This window comes from Neodiprion lecontei, chromosome 3, assembly GCF_021901455.1.
Source record: "Neodiprion lecontei isolate iyNeoLeco1 chromosome 3, iyNeoLeco1.1, whole genome shotgun sequence".
NCBI classification, from domain to species: Eukaryota; Metazoa; Arthropoda; class Insecta; order Hymenoptera; family Diprionidae; genus Neodiprion; species Neodiprion lecontei.
The window spans coordinates 22,974,283-22,987,649 of record NC_060262.1 but is presented as its reverse complement, the minus strand read 5'-3'; the positions used below and the strand labels follow the sequence as shown (position 1 = coordinate 22,987,649).

General features: G+C 34.7%; 2 protein-coding genes across 4 annotated transcripts in view; one reads left to right on the top strand and one right to left on the bottom strand.

Annotated features, from left to right (window-relative positions):
• The window catches only part of LOC107221607 (sodium- and chloride-dependent GABA transporter ine), a 34,503-nt gene extending 28,364 nt beyond the window's left edge, over window positions 1–6,139 (top strand). For all 3 annotated transcript variants that reach the window (XM_046734411.1, XM_015660653.2, XM_015660654.2), the window contains 6 exons: window positions 18–246; window positions 369–481; window positions 675–815; window positions 905–1,105; window positions 1,215–1,391; window positions 1,484–6,139. In XM_046734411.1, coding sequence (XP_046590367.1) covers window positions 18–246; window positions 369–481; window positions 675–815; window positions 905–1,105; window positions 1,215–1,391; window positions 1,484–1,657 — 1,035 coding nt within the window. In that variant the 3' untranslated portion in view covers window positions 1,658–6,139. The remainder of the gene's footprint in view (window positions 1–17; window positions 247–368; window positions 482–674; window positions 816–904; window positions 1,106–1,214; window positions 1,392–1,483) is intronic.
• LOC107221611 (pre-mRNA-processing factor 19) lies at window positions 5,614–13,005 on the bottom strand. The gene is made up of 8 exons (XM_015660661.2): window positions 12,800–13,005; window positions 12,432–12,581; window positions 12,050–12,327; window positions 11,416–11,610; window positions 11,177–11,332; window positions 9,252–9,482; window positions 8,798–9,138; window positions 5,614–8,708 (listed from the first exon to the last, which is right to left on the bottom strand). Exons 1-8 carry the CDS (start codon window positions 12,816–12,818, stop codon window positions 8,564–8,566), a joined length of 1,515 nt encoding a protein of 504 aa, XP_015516147.1. The 5' UTR covers window positions 12,819–13,005; the 3' UTR covers window positions 5,614–8,563.
• Window positions 13,006–13,367: the final 362 nt, after the last annotated feature.

Here is a 13,367-nt window from a genome sequence, read left to right as displayed (position 1 = left end):
TTTCATATCTGTTGAAGGTCTGGGTGAATGCAGCTGCCCAAATCTTTAACTCAGTGGGAATCGCGTTCGGGTCGATGATCTGTTTTGCAAGCTACAACAAATTCCACAACAATATCTTGATAGATACGGTTGCTGTATCCCTAATCAATGCGTTCAGCAGTCTACTTGTTGGAATTTTTGCCTTTGCCACAATAGGCAACATCGCACGCGAGCAGAATATGTCCGTCGAAGATGTCCTCAGTGATGGTATGTGATGTTGTTCACGGGTCGTCACTGACATACTAATCGCGTTACTGAAAGAACGTGGAACTCGACTGGACATGCTTTTCGTATTCCGCGTTATATTTATTGTATATTTATTATTACAGGTCCTGGATTAGTCTTTGTCGTTTATCCCCAAGCTTTAGCAAAAATGCCAGCATCTCAACTATGGGCCGTACTATTTTTCTTCATGCTCGTCTGCCTCTCACTCAATAGTCAGGTGAGTAGCGGTTTGCCCAATCTAGTAAGATATTGCATTCTATGACTCTGAAATTTTGCTAATCTGATATAAACCGTGAGTCATACATAATGCCAATAATCCCAAGTACGTAGGTATATGACAGCTGATAATCTGTTGTCGGCCCTTGTTGGAAAATTACAATAAATGTTTGAACGTTTTACTGAAATTACAGTTTGCAATCGTGGAAGTCGTCGTAACATCGATACAAGACGGATTTCCAAATTGGATAAAGCGCCTGTTACTTTGCCACGAAATCCTGGTTCTCATAATATGCGTTGTGTCATTTTTGTTCGGATTACCAAATCTAACACGGGTAAATATAACATAAAGGTCTTCAACGGTGAGGTACATGTCTTCCTTTCTTAGAGTTCACAAAATTTAAAAATGTCCTTTTATCCTCAGGGTGGTATATTCTTCTTTCAACTGATAGATCACTACGCTGCATCAATTTCGATAATGTTTTTGGCATTCTTCGAAGTTATAGCCATATCTTGGTTTTATGGTGTGCAGAGGCTGTGCAGTAATGTCAAAGAAATGACCGGACGTATGCCGTCTATTTACTTTCGGTTTTGCTGGCTCGTAGCTGCTCCTCTTTTAATAATGGTACGAGGCTTCAATGTTTATTATTTCATTGACGTTTCAGACTGTGTCAAGTTTGTCTATACAATTATTGAAATGTATCGTTTTCATCCTCTTATTATTATACTTACAGGCTGTGTGGGTGTTTAGTTTAATTGATTACGAGCCTCCCACTTATCACAATGGCGCATACATTTACCCCTGGTGGGCGGAAGCCATTGGGTGGGGCATTGCATCGCTTTCTCTTGTATGCATTCCTGCGGTTGCCATTTATGTGTTGATTCGGGCCGAAGGCGACACTTTTCTCCAAGTGAGTTAGTCATCCTTTATGTTGAAGGTCGTTGCAGCGAGATCCCACAGAGTCTGTACAGATCATCTGACGCATTAATTATTTCATTACAGAGATTAAGAAAGTCGATAAAACCGGACTTTGAAGCATGCAGGATTTGCGGACAGGAATATTGCACCGAGCCATTGCACACGATGGACGAGGACTCAGGAAAAGAACCTCTACATGAATTGAACAGTTTGATACAGCAAAATTCCACTTATATTCCCCCGAAATCGGAAGTATAAGATCAAAATTGAATATAATATAGCTTTTCACAGACATTGGCATGTTGGAAAAAAATGTAGTGTCCTTTTCTCGACTTATCTTGTAAATCTGTTGCGATTACTCTAAACTGCTCGTCTCAAGATCTGGACTACGGAAAAGAAAGTTTAAGAGATGCGCTTTACTTTTCGATTTTGTATGAATAAAAAATAAATATCGGCAGTAGTTGAAGTGAGTATCGGAAAGTTTGAAATACTCGGGCAAAATGCATTTTCAAGGTTGGTTTTGACCACACGAAAATTAGGCGAGAGGAAATGGAAATTATCCTGCGCCAAATCTTGTGAAAAAAACAGAAAATCGGAAGAATAAAAGCGGGTCGTTTCACGTAATTGAGACACAGAATAATAAGACGATTAAAATACCACGGATAAATTTTTGATATGACTTATAGTTTGGGATGGTAGAATAAGAATAAGGGATACTAAGGTTTGAGAATGAAGAAAATGGCACCGATTCTTTATTTGAACAGCCTTCTTCAATGTGTCGAGTAACATTATTCTTAACGGAGATAAAAGCAATAGGAGGAAACATAGTGATTGGGTAGCGTATATTGGCACAACATAATTTATTGATAATGATATTAATATAATTTCATTCTTTTTATTGTAATTTCTATACCAGCGAAGACTTTAGTTTTCAAATTAGTTGCAAAATTATATAATTTCTAGTAGAGTATAATCGGAGTATTATAGGAAGTTGCAAACGAACAACTGAACTTTGGGTATTTAATATCTTGTGTAATGAATTACACAGGTTTACAAAAAAGATTTTTCAGTGTTACCCTGATTTTTCCGATGAATTTTGGTGTATCGGTAAGTAGAATTAACGAATAAAATCATGATTATAATAGACTGACGCTAGTTTTTATGTTGTTGTAGTATTGTAAGGAGGGAGATAGTTTCTGGGATAATCATGATTTTATTCGTAAATTTTGCGTTCTCAAATATCAAAATTTACGGAAAAAATCAGGACTACAAAAAAAATTTTTTTTTCGTTAATCTTTGTAGCATTTTTTTTTTTTATTGGTAAACTTTAAATAATGAAACAAAATCGAATTTTTCATCTAAATATTGATTTTTTTCAGTCCAATATGAAAATATCGATAAAATAAATAACTAGAGCCAGTTTCGAAAAATTACGCTTACTCCTAGGTCGTTGATATCGAATCTTACTAAGACAACTCAAATATCGAGAACAACAAAACCACTGTTGATCAGTGTTATTCTAGTGTGAAGAAGTCAAGCAATCAGCTTTCTAAATGTAGATGTAACTGTAACAGTCTGAAGTAAGTAATTCTCAGAATAGCCAAAAATGCGATTACCAAAAATATCTGATTTTTTTTGTGCACAGATATTGTATAAAAATTTTAAATAATATTTTCACCCATATTGGGGATTGCATATTTCGAACAAATTCAGGTTATCTAATAAAATATCTGCTATCGGTATACTAAACGTACATTAAAATGTATGTCGCGATAAAAGAACAACATAAGCTTTGATGTAGAAAATACGGAGTGCGTTATGAATTGAAACAATGTTCGACTTAATTCCATTACATGATTCCAACTATGTTACATTCATAATGGGTAAATTAGCCTATCTAGCTGCACTAACAGCCGGAGAATTCTATTCGAGGTTTTCACTCTAATATAAATTATATTATATAATATCTGCGAATTGGTTTGTTATGCGGTAGATGGTTTGAATGTGAGGTAATCGAAAGTACCTAATATCACAAGTATAACCTTACATGTTTTGTGTAATTTGAATTTATTTATAATAATTTAAAGTCCATGTATCGTAAGCTGCATCTTTTCCACATTATGACATATAGTTTTAACATAGTACAACATATGATTGTGAAATGCACAAGTAGTGTTGCCAGACATCGAATCTATAAACGTTGTATGGCAATTGTGAGACTGCCGTGCGAGATCATACGTTCCTAGAACGTACGAATTTTCATAAATTTTTATCATCAAAGTGATAATACTTCTGCACATTTTAGCTTTTCACTTTTCACTTCAAAGTACATTCCATAACGTAATAATTTCAATTACTCGATATGAAAATTTATTTCGGTAATTCTATTGTTACTAACAATGAAAGTATCATACTTCCGGATCACGAATTCAGCTGACACTGCTAGGAATACTTTTACACCCCAAAAGTATGGAGCGTTTGATGTGTAGTTTTATCCATTCGGCAGTTCTTTACTATGGTTAAAATTGATTATATTCGCAATTCCATACTTGTTTAATAATTTTCAAACGCGTGGAATGTTTCTGAAAGCTGAAAGAATAACCTTTCAAATATATGAGATCACTTATCAAATTTTAATATTTTTATTAATTTTTTTCTCAAATACAGAATTTCAAAAATTGTTTGCAAGTCAATATTTTAGTAAATTTTTTCTTCTTTTAATACGAACAAAATAAAAGCTCATAAAAGTGTTCTCAACTATGGATTTCTTGACTAAGTGTCTAAGATTTCGATGGTGTTGAACGACTCGAAAAATATTGAATAAATACAAAACTTTGTGAATTGATTCGAAATAAATTTTTTTGCGTGTTAAATAAATGGGAAACAAAACTTTTTCTTGATAAGACATAGTGACTTAAAAAGCAGCGCCATGAAAATAAAATTAAAAAATCAAACTGACACATTGGATTATGGCTACATCGTTCAAGCGATCCTGCACCATTTTTCATATTCAAGTCATTAGAACAAAATTTATATTTTTGAAACTGCAAATATCTGATGTGTGGAATTCTACACCTGCTAAATTTTGAGGTGGGAAGTGTTCCACACCTACCACAGTGGTTTTGCCACTCCTACTTGGAAGTTTCCTCAGAATCTATGATCCGGGGGTTTAATACTCTTCTTGTGAGGAAGAATGTGACACGGAATTTTCCAAACCAGCCTCGTGTATCTTTTTTTTCTTAAGCCAATCCAAAGTCCGAAGCCCTCGGAACTTGCGATTTAAAAGGGTAATACACTACCATAAGTTAACGTACTTTTCGATGCGTTGCCGTATTATCGTAATATGTGACGCTTCGCGGGCGTAAAATCCCGTTTTACGCCTACTACGACGAAAATGTACTTTACGTTTTCTTGTACACGTTCCGCAAATTCTGATAGTCGGGACGGGCTCTTTCATGCCACGTATAAATTAGGTCTGCGATTGAGTTTGAACGAGGCTCATTATCCACTCAGAGCTAGTCAAGCTGAGGGAACCGGTAAAACACCAAGTAGAATATTTAAAAGTGTGTTTAAACATGGAGTGTAAACATAGCACTAGACTTCATGTTAATCCGACAACATATTCATCCAATCACAGATTTAGCTGACTGGATAAAACTTATGGAATATTAAATGCACTGTCTCAGAGTGCGCTGGAACATTCTATCAAGTAGTACGAACAAGTGCAATTTTTACCATATCGGGGGCTAAAAACCAAAATGACCTAACACATGGGATTTTCGATTTGATGGATAAGTCCGCCTTTCTTCATTTTTCTTGCATAGATCTTTGTAGAATCATGGAATGCTGAAAAAGTGTTGTTATGCCCTTTTGATTCTTCGCACTGGATATGTATGGAAATAGTATATTGTGTAACAAGGATGCAAACTCGGTCTTTTCGGGCTGAACGTAAGTTTGTTATGTGAGTCGCAGGTAAGCTGAAGACGAATATTGCAAATACGCGAGGCAAAAAGACCGTCTGTGAGGCATTGTATACTTCAATCAATGACATGTATGACATTAATTCTCGGGAAAATACCTGAAGACGTTGAAACATGAAAAATTATTTAAAAGTTTCGATACCACGTTCAAAATCCTTTAATCTATAATTAAACTAAGGTAATACGAATAGATGCATATCTTTCATATTTCGATCAAATTTTTTGTGACAAAAAAATATTATGTAACAGTGACGCGTATTAGTTAGATCATTCCAGTCGACAACAGTCCTTATGCAAGGTACAGCAAAACAATGTTTCAGTATAACAAATTGAACGAACAATTCATGCGTTAAAAGTAAAGATAAGTAAAGTTGATGACATTGCTTAAAATATAGAAAATACTCATTACATATTCGGTGTTTCATTTAATTTTCGTTCGACGCACGTTTCCTCGCTGTAGCACCACCTCACGTCAGCTATGATTAATGTATCTTATCATTAATTAACTACGGCGCCCATTTACCGCTTCTATAATTTACGTCTCACGTGTACGTCTATATAAGTTGTGATATGACGCTTCGTTGGATGAAACAAAAGAATTACGAAAACAAATTGCATATCTAATCTCATTGAAAGAGAGTTCCATTCCAGTTAGCATCAACGATAAACATCATTTTTTGTTGCTAGATTAAGATTTTTTCGTAAGTCTATGATTGTATGTACATATACTGTTGAAATTATACGTAATTTTGTTATCGAATTTTCAATGTAGATTTTCCTCGCTTCCTACTTTAAACTGAAAATTATGCTTAGTTATTTGCTAATTTTGAATATTTTTGTTCAGATTGCGGCTGCGTATATTTTGTTTTAGTATAAATAGTGAATAACTTGTACAAATTTTGATAATATTGTCTATACGACATAGGCTCAGGGCTAGGTTATGCAGAGTGAAGAATCACAAATAAATTCTCATAGATGAAAATATTACTAGCCAAGATTATTGACTTATAACAACAAGTGTGATGCGACCAGTGTTTTTAACCTGTAATATTGAAAACCTTTACAAGTACCCATAAGCCTGGGCATTTTAATTTGACTTGACGAAGGCCGATTGGGATTCCTCGGGGGTAAAAAAATCGCCTTAAAAGTGCGATTATTAAAAAAGGCTGTTCATCGATGTGAATTTACTGTACTTTATTTTGAAGAAACGAATGCAGAGGGAACCATGAAAATAAAATGCTGAAAGGGGTACGTTTTTTCAGTTTTTGCTCCATCCTTTTGAAAATATCTAGAATCTCGTGCAGAAGTGGAATAATTTCTTTTGTATTATCGAGGTTGTAAGTTAGTAACGAAGTATTCCTGCATAAAACAATACAATTTTGAAAATTTTTGTTTGGCATTGCGTGTATAAATTGCACTAGGTCCGATTTTTTTCGTTTAAGGGGGTACCCTGGCCAATTTCGCGGGGACATATATATCTCCAAATATCAAAGTCCACGTGTTTGAAACGCAAAAAAGAGCTTAACAGCCCCCCATTCTATACGGAATAAATTTTCATTCGACGAAAAATTAAAAAAATATCGTGGTTTCTACGAAATTGCAATTGTAAATTCGTAGAATTTATGCCAGATGAAAATGTATGCGAGTGTTTTTGTTCAGAATTGCACATAGAATGGGGCTGTTAAGCCCTTTATTGCGTTTAAGATACGGGGACTTCGATGCATGGTGATATATACGTCAACGTCGAAATCGACCAGGACATCCCTTTAACTATACATAGGACCGGATAACGAACAAACTAAGGGCCTTTTTCCTCAGGTGGTAAAGACTAATTATAGGATCCTCTTAAAAAAATTCAAATTCAAGGGTGAGTTGTCATTTTAGTTTGAAGAAATTTTTGTTGTGACGGTCCCCAAATCTGTCTATAAACAGTAGGAATCATTATGCACGGAAAACAGTGTTATTGAGTTGCTGTATAAAATATTTATTACAACTATTTGAAACATAGGCTACATGATCCACAATTGGTGATGCATATTTCCTTTGATCAGAATTTCAGGAGTCAACATAAATTTTATTTCGATATCCTCTCCATGAATTTGCATGAACAGATGAATTATAAATTAATTATTGATGTTATAAAATGTTGCGAGTCTGCAAAATCATAATAAGTATGGAAAAAAAGTCAGTGACCACATCGATCACATCATGAAAATGCAGATTCAGAATACCAATTACATACTATTAAATGTAAAAGATTTGAAAGCTTTTCTTTATACTTTAAGACCTTTTTCATACGAGACATTTATATCGTTGATGTATCAAAATAATTGTACAAGAGTTTTATTCAAATTTCATAGTAATTTTCTGGCCCAAGGTTTGATGGATATTTTGATATGAATCTCAACTTCCAGTGCTAAACTTTTGTAAAAATACTAATTAAGAAAAATTCACAATCCAGGCATCAAAATTCAATTAAAATTAAAGTTGGAGTACCTCTTTATTTCGAACGTGAGTTTTGATTTCAATTGCAGAACTTTGTCCAAATAATTCTGGCTGTTGGAGCTAAATGAAGATTGTTCGTTTAAATTCACGCGATTTTTAAACAATAAACACTTTTTGATAAATCATTTTGAAAAGGGCCAGCCATTTAAGACATATGAATGAAAATGAATAATCATGAATGAAAGTTTGACTCCTTAATCAAAACATTAGCATCTATCGTTGATATTTTAACGGGGTTTGGAGTTACAGTGTGTTTACTCGTTCAAATGGATGGATATAACTAATTCAGTAAAATATGAAAAAATTATGAACTTCAATCTTAGATGGATGGGGAAGGCAAAACTTATCACCTTGCAGTACTTTAAGTGTAATTTGATATAAAGATGGCTAAAGACAAATATGTTACACAAAAGGCAACTTACGTATAATTTTGAATCTGCTTTAAGTGATCAGGCTCATAACTACGCATTGCCTTCCCTTGTTTCATCAGTAATACGGACAGTAAATACCAACAATATACGTGGTGAAATATGGACAATTGAATAGGTCAAAAAATATAAGAACACTTATCATATCAGTAAAAATTGATATCATCTAAAGAAATAGTTACCAACTTTGCCTTTTTGAATTGAAATCATATAATTTATTTTCACATTATTAAATAGGTACTTGTTGAGGCTTAAGGTAATCCATAGAGCTTTAATGTTCGATCCATACTGGTAGAAGCGATATACTGTGCATGCTTCCCAAATCGAACACCTGTAGCTGTTGCCGTATGATCGTTGAGTACCTTTAATTCTTGCCATTGCTTACACAAATAAATTCTAGAAAAATGAAACAAAATCGTAAATATTCATACATACTCAAATAAGTTTTTCAAAAATACATTTTTGATGTGTGCAGTCAAGCTCACCTGATGTCGGATCCAGCCACAGCAAGGTATGTACCACTTTGATCAAAACAAATATCTTTCACTTCATAAGAGTCATCTAATTGAAGTGTCTTGAAATTTTTAAGCTTTCGCAAATCCCATAGTTTGACACAAGAGTCTTCTGCGGCTGTTGCTAAGTAATATCCGTTTTCTGAGAAGCTAATAGCGGTAATTGGACCTGAATGACCGGGGAAATTAGCCACGTTTGACTGCTCTTTCAAATCCCAAATCTTGACTTGAGAATCAGCTGTTCCTGTACCAAAGATAAGCCCATCTGGATGGAATTGGGCTGTTGTCAAAGGCTGTCCAGATTGCCCAGCTACCTATGATGGAGAAGGGACCATAATGAAGTGATGGTAGAAGTCATTTTTCCATAAAATGGATTAATCATAAATTGTTAACTAAGAAACTAGCGAATGAATTTTCGTTTATTGACCTTTGTCAGTAGTCTGCCAGTACGTATGTCCGAAAAAGCCCAGTGCTGGTCCAGAGATGAGCTCAACAAATAATCTCCTGTAGGGTGAAGTGAGAGGCCAGTTACAGGTGCATCATGAGCCCTCAATAAAAGTGTCGTTTGGCTTGTTCCCACATTCCAAACACGAATTGTCGTATCAGGTGATGCTGTCATAACCACATCTTCTTCCGGATGATAAATAACTCGTGTGACCTTAAAATTTTCCAAAATACTTGAAATCAAAAGCTTAATACCATAACTGCTGAGTGCTATTGAAATGTTATACTTTCTAAATTGATACATTTCAAGTTTCAATTAATATTGATTTTTGCTACATATGTTAAACCGAAGATATAGGACAAAAAATGCTGATTTTACGTTTCAGACACCGATTTTACCTAATAAAAAATATTAACAATCGTAAGAAATGTAAATCATGGAAACTTGTAGGTTTTCAACAAAAAAACGTAACTGGTAAGATCTATAATTTAACTTCACAAATATAAATATACAATTAAGACGATTTTTGTAATGAAAGAATAGTGTGAAATCGGTTACTTAATAATTGCACGTTGCAAAAGGTGATAGAAAATTAGACATATTAGTAGAATTCTTAATGCAGAGATTATTAAAATGATGAGCATCATTTTTATTGTTTCTAGTTAAGAAAACTCTCTTCTCTCACTAAAAAATTACACGCTGCAGGAACATGACATTCAACAATCATGAATAGAAACTCATAAACAAATTGTTAATATAACATCTGGAATTTAATTGAATTTAATTGAATTCGACTCAATTTAATGTTTGTCGTTAGTCTATTTTAAACAAAATATTCAAACAGATAACAAACAATACATATTTTTCTTGATCGGCTTATTTTTGCCCTAGATTATATTTGTCTTGGGTTATTTTTGTCACAGGTTATTTTATTTTTGGGTTATTCTTCATTGGGTTGATTATTTTTGGCCTGGGTTGTATTTGTTGCAGATTATTTTTGACATGGGTAATTTTGTTGGGATACTTCCGTTCGGGTGATTCATGACAGGATAGTTTTGTATGAGTTGTTTTGCTGCAGGGCATTTAGGTCGGACGCAGAGGACAAAATAGTAATGACAACCTAAAGGTGTAATGGACTATTGTTGTATTCCACGATGAAATAAATGCTATCAATAAGTCGAATACTACAATGTCCGCAGTCAATCCTTGTTATGTTTGAGATTCTCCACCACACAAGTTCATGATCTTTCCTCTCTACTTCATAATTACGCTAATATTAAGGGAAACTGTGTTCACAGGTTGTATAGTATGGTACAGCTGGCTACACGCTTTTGCTCATAAATAAGTGACGGAAGACTAAGAGTGTCACCTTTGTAAGAATTAATACTTAAGCGGCCTTTGGTGTATTGTATTAAAGTTTTGGTAAGTTTGAAATGCTTTCTCATAAAATATTAACTCTCTTCATGGTTTCAGAAATATAAGTAACTAAATTTACATTATTGACTAATAGCTTTGATACATCAACTAATTTAATTCGCAGATAGAAAAACAGGTTCAAATTCAATACCAAACTTCTCCTAAATGGCCAAGAAGTGCATGCTTTCCAATCGCCATTTGTTTTTCTTCTCAAAGTATTACATTCGTGCCAAACTTCAGCTAAATTGGTAATTTTGAGTGAACGTACTTCCTTTGCAAGTATCTCAAAAACAAAAAAATCAAAACTCAAACTAACTTCCATGTGATCTATAGAGTAAAAGTCACTTAAAGATGTCGAGTTTCTTCCCATACAAAAGGTACGAAATTGTGATCGTGAATAGTAGTAGACAAATTTTCGACCTTACATAATAATTCATATTACACTGCGAGATTAGTTTTGAAAAGCACTGCTTATTTCTGGTGTTACTTACCTTTTTGGTGTGTCCTTTAAGAATAGCAACTACTTGTTCAGTGTCCTTATTAAAAACTGTTGCATTTTTGTCTGCGCCTCCAGTTAGAATTTTGCTGGTATCTGCCCCATGTATATCAAGTGCCAGAATTCCTGGTACACTTGCGGAATGCAATCCCTGTCAGTGAAAACATTTTCCGTAATTATATTTTGTTACAAATTACATTTCTGCTCAAAATTAAAATTAATGGGACTTCTAACCGGGTGTGAAGCAAGTGTCTGGAATGCCCTGATGCTTTCTTGTGGTAAGAGATCTTCCGGTATAGAACGTCCACGTCTTTTTCGTTCTTGAGTTAAAACAGTAGCTCGTTCTTGTAATTTTTGAATAACATCCTCAGTGATGCCAGCTTGTTCAGTTGGTTGAGCTGCCGCACCACCAGCTTCCACTGCAACAGACTATATGCGACACAGTAAGCATGATGAGTAATGGAACTTATATGTAAACTGATGGATAAGGTCGAAGTTCATAAGGTTATTGTAATGATGCAATTTTTTTTAAACTTGCTATTTTACCATATAACAATAATAACTGTCTGGCATTACGCGAATGTTACCAACTTCAGCCTTATCCTGGGTAAACCCTCTCGATACAGATATCAAGTAAAACTAGGCAGAGACAGATACACAGATATGTTATCCATGCTGAGAATTTCTGTACGCAGAATCTCATTGGGTTAATTGCAAACCAATTTGTACAACTTTTTTTACAACTTTTATCATGAATTTTATAAATCATAATGAAATCTGAGCTATGTAGGATTAAAATATGCCAGAACTTTGTTAACGACAAATAGAAATAAGGACGAAAGCAACAGACAACAGCAAAACGTTTTACCGGTTGTGGAATAACAGTTGCTTGAGTAATGCCTGCTTGTGGCTTAAGAGTGGCCAGTGCTTCTCTGGCTGCAGTAACTTCCTTGGTCAATCTAGCAATAACTCGGCAGGCTGCATCGTGCTGGTATAAAGCATGAGACAACTCCTGTCTGGCTGTCTGAAGCTGTTGTCTCTGAGTAAACGAATGTAACATTACTGCATCCCACTCATCTTGTAGAATCTTTAGAATTGCAGGAATAGATGTTGCGCTCGGTGGTTTTGGCTTTACAAGAGGCGTAGCTGAACAGAAAATTTAGAATTAATACACCTTGCAGAATAAACATTTTTCAAAATGATGCCGACATGATTATTACTCTGCATTTTCTTTGCAGTCATGATCTTACCCTTTACATCAATCAGCTGCTCAACTGCAAGATCTTTTCCATTTATAGGATCCACTCCATTTTCCGCAACATACTTTTCGATAAGCCGTTTTTCGAAAATAGAACCGGAAACCGGAGAGATTACCGGGTGCTCTGGGACCTCGTTGGAAACTGGAAATAAATTAATGGTTTTGAGTTCGGTATAATGTTGAAGAAACGCGCGAACTTTCAGGTTAGGGTTCATGAGCCGGTATAAAACAGTTACGTTTAATTTGAAAGAATGGAGGGTGAAATAAATTCAAGAAATAAGGCTGAAGCCGGGCCATTGCTACAGATTGCCTATTGGACGGAAATAATTTATAATCGTCGAGAAATAAACAAATACGTACTTGCACAAGACAGTGCCATATTTACGACATATGAATACAACGATCAGCAGTAAACAGAGTCCCCCAAGTCCTCTTCAGTTTTGTTCTTATTGTTAGCTGTACTGAATCTTTATAAAGTGAAAATATACGTGAACACCTGCACGTAAGTCCCAGAAACCAAAATCACAAACGAAATCAAATCTGTATAGAGTCTAGTGCCCACGACCCTCAACCATTGAATGTGTTTCACCGAGGTGTAACCACTCGAATATAATTTTGTGTTACTAAAGTCCCGGGGAGTTTTAGGTATAACATCCAATCGAAATGCTAGTCGGTCGCTTTCCTTCATGCTCCCAACAAACCCAACTTTAATTAAGTGTAAGAATTTTGTAAGCAGATCATTCAAAGAACCGCCTAACTACTGAAAATATCCTTAGATGTGAGATAACAACGAGAATCATTAATCCGAGTGTAAAGCCATATTATGGCATCCTCACGCTACCCAGAACTACAATATTATTATTTAAGTGCTGTAAATAACTATGACTATTATAACCTATAATTATATAATACTTCATAAGCTGAAACG